Consider the following 9,424-nt stretch of genomic DNA (forward strand, 5'->3'; position numbering starts at 1 on the left):
CAGAAAAATGTTTTGAGATGTCTCAGGGAGAACATTTGTCAGAAACGATCACAACTCTGGGCAGAGAAGAAATGGATGCTCCATGACGACAGTGCACCAGCGCACAGAGCTCTCGCCAGTTTTGCACCTGTAACAAGATGGTCGTCGTTCCTTACCCCCTCCCCCCCGTATTCACCAGTTTTGGCCCCCTGCAATGTGATCTTGTTTCCGAAGATGAAACTGAACTAAAGGGTCGCTGTTTTGGCATGGTGGAGGAGATTCAACGTAAATAGCAAAGGTGCTTGACAGGCTTCAAGAATGCGACTTCCAGAAGACATTCCAAAAATGAAGTAGCATAATTTTTGTTCACCATTTCACTTAACAATTTATGAATTTTTATTTCAGTTTTCTAATTGAAGTCAATTGTGCAACATATTTTTTTTAAATATACGTAAGTACTGGTAATACTCTTTTAAAACACACACAATGTCCTTCAATGAATTTCATTTTAAGTCTCAGAATGACATATTTATGGAAGTGTTCTGAACAGTAGGACTATTTACGGATACAAAAAAAATCATTAAATAAAGGACCAATGTGACAAAGAATTAATGTCACATATTTCAGAGACAATATTTATGAACTCATGTCAACAGACACATAACTAGACCGCAGAACTTCATGCAATTGCACGTTTTTATTGATTTGACATATTGAAAATGTAAATTAATAATTATAATTATGGTTCCTTTAACGATGCTCGCAAATGCAGAGGTTATATCAGCGTCGCCGGTGTGCCGAAATTTTGTCCTGTAGGAGTTCTTTTACATGCCAGTAAATCTACTGACATGAGCCTGTCGTATTTAAACACACTTAAATGCCATCGACCTGGACCAGGATCGAACCCGCAACCTCGAGCACAGAAGGCCAGTGCTATAACGACTACACTACCGATGCAGACTTGAAAATGTAAAAGAGGATCTTTGCCTAACATGGTTTTTGCGTTCAAATGAAGCCAAATTTATTTTGCATAAATGCTTAAATACACATACATATACATATACATATACATATAAATATACATATATGCATATAAATGCTATTTTGCATATTTAAATGCATATATATTAACCTCCCTATTGGGTTCGTCCACAGAACAGTTGACTGTAAGCACTGTTGCAGAGAGGAAATCTGCTTTAGACATTTCCGAACACGATTCCATAACTATTTACTTTAGTGGACCATGGGTTTACCTTATTTGGTACATATTAGCGGTAGCATCTGATCGTGGAGATCATGTTGCACTGACTTTTACTTGTTGCGTCCTCGGACTTAATGTATAAAGACGTATAGGTTCGTCAGAAGTAATAAGTCTCTGGAGTAGGGAAAACCAAAGAGAAGTTTATTACAAGTACTGAGTTCGATACAATTGTAGGTGTAAGAAACTGACGAAGTCCAGAACACTGAAAACAGACAGAGACGTCTGTTCAAAAAGTTGTTGTTGTTGTTTTCTAATGCCAGGCGTTTGACAATAAAGTCATTTGACCTCTTGCACTCCAATATTTTTCAAAGATATTATCATGACCAGCCACTGAAGCACAGATTTTGAGGTGTTCCGAATCCATTTCTTGGTTTGAGTTGCACAATGGACAGTTAGGGGACTGATATATTCCAATTCTTTGCTGGTGTTTGGCCAAACAATCATGGCCTGTTGACAATTTAAATGCAGCTACAGACGATTTTCGTGGTAAATCGGGAATTAACTGTGGATTTTGATGCAGAGAGTTCCATTTTTTCCCTTGGGATTGTGTTATCAAATTTTGTTTGTTGAAGTCTAAGTATGTAGATTTAATAAATATTTTCACAGAGTAATACGTAGATTTAGTAACAGGTCTGTAGGTAGCAGTGCTGCCCTTCTTTGCTAAAGCATCCGCATTCTCGTTTCCCAGGATTTCACAATGGGATGATATCCATTGGAATACAATTCTTTTATTGAGTGATATTAATTGAGAGAGCATTTTATTTATTTCTGCTGTTTGAGATGAAGGTGTGTGTTTAGAGACTATTGATAGAATAGCTGCTTTGGAGTCTGACAATATAACTATATTCTTAAATTTATTGATGTGGCATAGAAGATTCCTGAGACTTTCACTTATTGCAATGATTTCACCATCAAAACTTGTTGTTCCATATCCAAGAGATCTATAAAGTGAGAAGAGACAGCACGTAACACCTGCACCGGCACCTTGTTCTCTGGAGATCAAGGATCCGTCGGTGTATAAATGAAGCCAGTTTTGTAGAGGGTACCTAATATTAATTGTCTCTAAAGACAATTGTTTCAGTATTTCAGTGTTTACTTCTGATTTCAGTATTTCTTCTGTTAAATTTAGATTATATTCTATATTTAATAAAGTTAAAGGGTTTGGTTTAATTTGTAAGTTTTCTTTTAAATTCGGGATATTGATTTTCTGTTTTAATTCTTGAACAATGGATATGAAACTTTTTTGAGTTTTCAATCTACAGAGAGGACTGTATGAATGCCAATTGTTTCCTGGTAATCTGATAAGTTTTTCATATTGAATCAGTGCTTTTTCTTTTATTGTCATTTTGATGCTGTTAATATTAGTGAGGAATCTCATAGAATCTATTGAAGTTGTTTTGATTCCACCAGTAATGAGTCTGAGAACTTGGTTTTGAACATATTCTATGTCGTTTATGAAAGGTGAAGTAATTAAAATTTCTCCGCAGTATGTCAGCACTGGCTTTATAAACATTTTGTATGTAGTGTTCAAAGTATTCCTAGAGCATCCCCATTTCTTTCCTGCTAGTCTTTTTAGAAGGGAGAATCTTTTACGAGCTTTTTCAGAAATGTATTTCAAATGGTTGCTCCATGTTAACTTACTATCGGAAATAACCCCAAGATATTTGGATTCATAAGTCCTAGGAAGGTGTTGGCCATTGTATTGGATATTGAATTCTCTTTCTTTTTTACCGAGTGAAAATATTTGGTAGTTACTTTTGCTTAAATTGAGTGTCATCAAATTTGATGTATTCCATTCATGTAGTTGATTTAGAGCTTTAAGAGCAGTATTTTTAATTTTGTCTCTTTGTCTGTACGATCCTGAAGTCCACAAAACTATATCATCTGCAAATAGTGCTGTTTTCATGTTTGATTCCTCTAATAGGGAGGGTAAGTCATTTATATAAATATTGAATAAAGTTGTGCTGAGGACAGCGCCCTGAGGTAGACCTCGATATGTTTGTCTGTAACTAGAAAGTGAGTTATTGAATTTAGTGGCAATGAATCGTTGACTAAGGAATTATGATATCCATCTGAACATATTGCTGGAGATACCTAATTTCTGGAGTTTTAGTAATAATTTATTTCTCCAAACAGAGTCATATGCTAACTGAAAGTCAATAAATATTGCCAAGGTATCTTCTTTCTTGTTAAAACTGTCTTTTATTTCTTGGCTGAGGCGTATGACTTGTTCATTGGTAGAGTGTAGTTGTCGAAAGCCGGCTTGTCTTGGTGATAAAAGATTTTGGGATTCTAAATACCAAGTTAATCTGTTGGAGATCATGGACTCCATGGTTTTTGCTATCATGCTTAATAGTGCTATTGGTCGATAACTATTAACATCATGAGCACTAAAAGCGATAAATCAAGCCTCGCAAATGGTTTGTTACCTAGTTTTAAGCATTCTTACTGAAGGCGGGTCTAGCTGAATTGGGTTCTCATTCATGGGAGTTAAAGACTACCTTCCTTGGGGTTGGTCAACTAAGGATCACCTTCTGGTTTCAATACGTTTATTTGAACCTTAACCTTTACTTTTCGGGACTGCAGTTCACGAGCAGATTGAGTGTTATTCTATAATTCACTAACATATGGTAAGTTGAAAAAATTGAAAGTTCAGTACCTACAAGCCAGGAGAATGACGGTTCGTCATCAAATTGGTTCAAGAACATAACACAATACTGGTAGGCCTACCAAGAAAAAATATCCTGTAATATATATCGTTAAATTATTTTAATTAATGATCGAAATTTTTTCAAGGTGCTCATCTGTGATGAATGGAAGCCAAGACTACAAGTCCCTTCTTTAATACAAGTAAATAATAGTTAAATACAACATGATTAGCTACTTAGTTTATGTTGCCTATCTTATCATATTTGGAAGTCAGTTCTTTTGTCGAGTAGGCTATGTAGCCTATTTCCACTTAGACTACTAGTTTGATAAGCTGTGTAGTCCCTACCAGCCATGGAGGAAACCCACGTGGGGATCATACTATGTAAGCACAGTCTAGTATATATAGTCACGAAGCTTGAGTTGTGAGGGTGCTAGGAACAATAGACTGTGCCGGTACTATTTCGCATTGTCTGTAATGAGGCGATATTAGCTATCCTAGTGATTAGCAACTATCTATGGATGCATATTTACTACGTATTGAGCTTCGTGACTGTATATACTAGATTGTGATGTAAGTTTGAATGATCTGAGTGACTCTTTTCTGGTTATGAAACCAAATTATTATCCACACGATTTTCAATGTAGTACATGTGAAAATATTACCTCAATTCCTAGATGAATAACCAATTGCTCATAAATTAGTGAATGAAATTAAGAAACAGCAGTACAAGTATTGGTAGTTTATTGCAAATGTTGGTTTAATTATAACGGTTAATTATTTATAAGGAAAGGGGGAGAAATTGAGAAGCATCTTTTCTGGAAGAATTCTATATTGATATCAAAATCATTATCTGGTACCATGCTACCTATTATTCCAATCACCATAAACCGTCAGCAGCTTAATAGCTATTGTTAGCTATTGTTTCTTTTCATGTCCAAGTTAACAAAACAAAGTATGATGGTGACATGATTATTTTAAATTGTAATAAAAAATTCTGTACCAGATAATTTCAAAACTGTAAAGAAAAAAATGTCACACACAACAAAACAAAGCCTGATGGTGATACATTATTTTATATAAAAAAAAAAAGATGCCGTACTCTTGAACTATACAGTAACCGATACTGTAAATTTACAATCTGTAGAACTGAGAGCACACAGAAAAAAACCGAGAGAACAGATTGGACAACGAAGACAGAGGGTGGCAGAGACAGGCCAGATAGTAGACTGAGAGGCCAGTGAGAGGACAGCATGAACTGAGTTGAAAGAAGAAAAGACTGAATGGGAGAGAGAAGACTTAGTGGACTGTGATTGCACTGAGAAAACAGTGACACGACAGAGAGCAGACAGAGAATGAACTGAAATGACAGGGAGGATTGAGTGGTCTGAGAGAGGATTGAGAATGGACTGAGTACAGAGAGTGAACTGAGAGGACAGAGAGTGGACTCAGAGCACATAGAGTGGACTGAAAGCACATAGTGTAGACCAGGAAAACAGAGAGTGGACTGAGAGTACACAGAGTGGACTGAAAGAAGAGAGAGTACATAGAGTGCACTGTGAGGACAGAAAGTGGACATACAGTGGACTGAGAGTACAGAGAGTGACCCAGAGGACAGAGTGGACTGAGAGTAAAGAGGGTGGACTGAGAGCACATAAAATGGATTGAGAGTACAGACAGTGGTCTGAGATTAGATAAAGTGGACTGAGTATCAAAATATATTTTTCTTGCATTACACTTTCAAGATGCATAATCTCTCATAGGCAAACATGACAGAACATAAATACTTACAGAAATATGACTAAATTTTAAGATGTCATGTTTTCAACAAAACGGTAACAAAGGCCTCGTATTCAAGTTTTATTCTTACATTACTGGACAATGAAAACATATGGGACAAACACAATCACATATTAACGAAATGCATTTTTAAACATTTTGATTCGAACTTGAGAAACACATCTCAGCTGTAAACGTCACCATCACGAATGTCATGTACAGTGTAAACTGTACAAAGCAATACAGTCAATATTATATTATGCTATGTTTCTATGGACATGATATATGTACGATACACAATGTTTGAGACATACCTGAGTTTTAGACGTAAGTTGAACAACAGCTTTTCTGAAATTTAACTTTGTGTCTGCATTCCCCATTGTATCAAACGTCTACCAACCAATCAAATGTACGCAACGATAAGTCACAGCAAGTCAATATCCACCATTGAAGATTGTAGGAAAATGGTGAAGTTGGCTTGCAGTTATTCTCCATTGCCGACATTCATGCGACATATGTTCGATTACTTGTGCCTAGTCGTCATGCAAGTGGCGGCAATTCGAAGCCAGTTTGAATTTAGTCAACATATGTTAGTCGAATATTTCTAACTATCTTTAGAAATAGTATGAACATTTTTATAATAATGGATATAAAATCTGAAACTACAGACATACTGTAGGCCTACACTATTTGGTGTTACTGAAATATGTGAGAAAGAGAGAGAAAGACGAAAAAATCTGTCTTATGTCATGTACCATGTCCCTGCGATGGCTTTGTTGTCTTGACCTTTGGTCTGTCACGCGGATGGTCCGAGTTCGAGTCCCAATAAGCCCTGAGCTTTTAACTGAAAAGTCCATAGTGACTCTTGTAGCGGACAAGGTTGCAATGTTAGGCATCAATGTTAGTCCATAGCATTACTCAATTGCCGGCTGGCGATGCACAGAGGGGACAGGTTTAGGAACAAGTATAGTTGTCTGCAGTGTAAACGATAGATGTAGGCGTATAGCACTAGGATTCGACCTCCCCCCCCCCAAGGATAACACATCAAAGAGACTAAGAGGAAGGCAGAAAATAGGGTAGATAGAAGAATGCTGGGTTTGCAGTGAAAAACTATGAATGAATGAATGTACCATGTTCATTAATTAATAATAATAATTTCACTCGTTTTGTTTCATTACTATCGGCATCATTTCAATAAGTAGACCTAAGTAGACTAATTTTTTGTCCTGTCTTGAGATAACATAGTAGGCCTATAGACTTTATGCCTGTATTGATCTAATACTAAAATCATAATTTTATTGTTCATTAATAATTTATACGCAGCTACCTGTTAATGTATCAGACTGTGCTTCATGTATTAGGGCCTAAATTAATAAAATGAATATGCATAACAAGCACTACTCCAGTTGAAATTATTAAAGAATAATGATATTAATTTGTTATCATACCATACCTTGTATTTTCCTGTCAAATGTTTTACCAGGTTCAGGCTTGGCAATAAAATTCAGATGTTTCCGGTTGTAAAATTTGGATACTTTTCTCAGAGAATTAAATAACTATATATGTCTGCTTTGCAAAAGAAGTACCCATGTACAGTAGGCCCTACTGGTATGTTTCCTTTTACATTTGCGTGGTTTGGTGGATTATAATATTATAAGGAATTATATAAGAGCAAGACAAGTATTCATATTCATAAATACTTACATACTCTAAGAGAGCCTATTAACTAGGCCTTTATTCAAAACAATTAATACCGGTACTCTTCACGATTTGAACTTGAATCTGCAAGTGATAAGATTATCATTCAATTTGGCTAAGCTAAAAGTATACGCTTGTATAATCTTTCTTTATTAATCTATTTTTATATTCAGTAACTGGCAGGGGTGTATACTGGTTAAAGGGTTTGGGCTACCGCTGACCCTATTATTACACAAAATATATCTAACAATTACTTTAATTTTAATTACTATGGTAAAACTAATAATACAAAATTATTACATTATGTTATATTATAAACTTTTTCTTTTGTAATTTCCTTGGGCTACCGCCGGTAGCCCCGGTAGCCCGCAAAATACGCCCCTGGTAACTGGACAGCTATGTGTTGGAGGATATTTGACATTACTGTCTGACAAGGTCGGATACTTTTATTTGATGCAGTGTCTTACTAATCATATCGTTTTTAGTTATGAAAAATTAATACAAATGAATACTGTAATACCTTAAAAATTCTGTTAGTCCAAAATAATGTAAGATATTCCAGATATTTCTCGTTCATAACGACATTAAACTCCCATCTACCATATATGGACAATGATGTCCACACTTCCAGTGCCTATACCTCAGATACTACAGAATTCTATTCACTACTGGTATTAGGCTAGCAAAGCTCCTGGAGTTCTTAGTCGACTATAATTATTGGATATGTTAGTGCTAATCAACTACCAGTAAGTTTCCTGATGCAACACTTTTGGAATTTTTCCAATGGCGAATTAATTACTAAATCAATCTGGGCATGGCCTAGGCCTGCAATCTCTCGGGCAGTGAGGGGAAGGATGCAGTGTGTGAGAGTTCCGAAATTGCTGGAAAATTTTCTAGTTGAAGTTATCAACAATGTAATTGCAAGCATCTTTCTGTACATGGTTACTTCTAAGGCTCTAATTCATCTTGTGAGAGGTTATTTAATGTTCTGAAAGGAGTGAAGAAGTTGTTTTACAGATTCGAGACTCATATTTCTTGGCAGTTTTGTAACGAGCTTGACTTCAAAGATGCATACGAGTGAATTTATAAAATTTTGTAATGCTGATGATCAAATTATTGTTTTTGATTAAATTTTACCATAATTCATCAATTTTATTTTGAGAGCAAGTAAGTAACAAGTTTCTTTCGTACTCAAGAACTATGATAAAAACATTCCTAATTTTATTTTAAAGAAGGGTACGTAGTGGCGAATATTCAGAGCTTGCTACGCATGCACTGCATGCCCTGTTATTCTTAAAAACAGTCTCTATAATTCAAATTATTATTGTTGTTTTCATTACCGGTATTACAATTTTATTTACATTTATTTTTCTCGTTTTATTTTCCGTGAAAATGTTAAAGACTGCTGTACTTAGTTTAATCTAACAGATTAGACTGCATGCAGTTATATACCTTGTATGCCTTCTGAAGCCTCGGGGTGTATTGCTGTTTACAGATCTCAGAAAAGCACCAAGCAGAGTAAGGGTGAAATACCAGTCAGTTCAGGTGCCATAAGGAGGATGCACGCTATATGGCAGTGGTGAACTGACTCACAGATTTCTGCCAGCTTGACTGTTTGTTTTTAAGGTTATTCCGACAGTGATATTTTTCAGAACAACAGCAAAATCGACACTGTTACTTACCATTGGAAGACCTATACCTTTCACAATTTAGCTTTAAGTGTAGCTTGATTCCCTGACATGTGAAATGCTCAAGGTTCGTTCAGATCAACGAGAGGTTGAAATTGTATTTTGTTGTTTTATTCAATGTAAAAATGGGTGATGGTAGCTAGGCATGTCAGTATTACGTTGGGGGGGGGGGGTGGGGAACATTTCCGACATATGAGCTTTGATGAAAAGCAAATTATATTTTTTCGGGATAGACCATGCCTAAATTAACAGTGGCTGGATTTCACATATAAATATACTGGTACTGGTAAGAACATAGAATTATACATCTTGATTACAGAACTTTTAACACTGTATCACTTCGGAATATGTATGATAAGAACTTTCTTGTGT

General features: G+C 35.8%; 1 protein-coding gene across 3 annotated transcripts in view; it reads right to left on the reverse strand.

Annotated features, from left to right (window-relative positions):
• LOC138715139 (protein HID1) overlaps positions 1-6,167 on the reverse strand; it is a 51,258-nt gene extending 45,091 nt beyond the window's left edge. For 2 of the 3 annotated variants that reach the window (XR_011336165.1, XM_069847683.1), the window contains exon 1: positions 5,981-6,166. Coding sequence is in view for 2 of the 3 variants with exons in the window: in XM_069847683.1 (XP_069703784.1) it covers positions 5,981-6,046 (66 nt within the window). In the remaining variant the exon portion in view is untranslated. Of the gene's footprint in view, positions 1-5,980 lie in introns of all 3 variants that reach the window. The other variant, XM_069847684.1, reaches the window with a different exon arrangement.
• Between the last annotated feature and the right edge of the window lie 3,257 nt (positions 6,168-9,424).

The sequence above is a fragment of the Periplaneta americana genome, chromosome 15 (genome assembly GCF_040183065.1).
Source record: "Periplaneta americana isolate PAMFEO1 chromosome 15, P.americana_PAMFEO1_priV1, whole genome shotgun sequence".
Lineage (NCBI taxonomy): Eukaryota > Metazoa > Arthropoda > Insecta > Blattodea > Blattidae > Periplaneta > Periplaneta americana.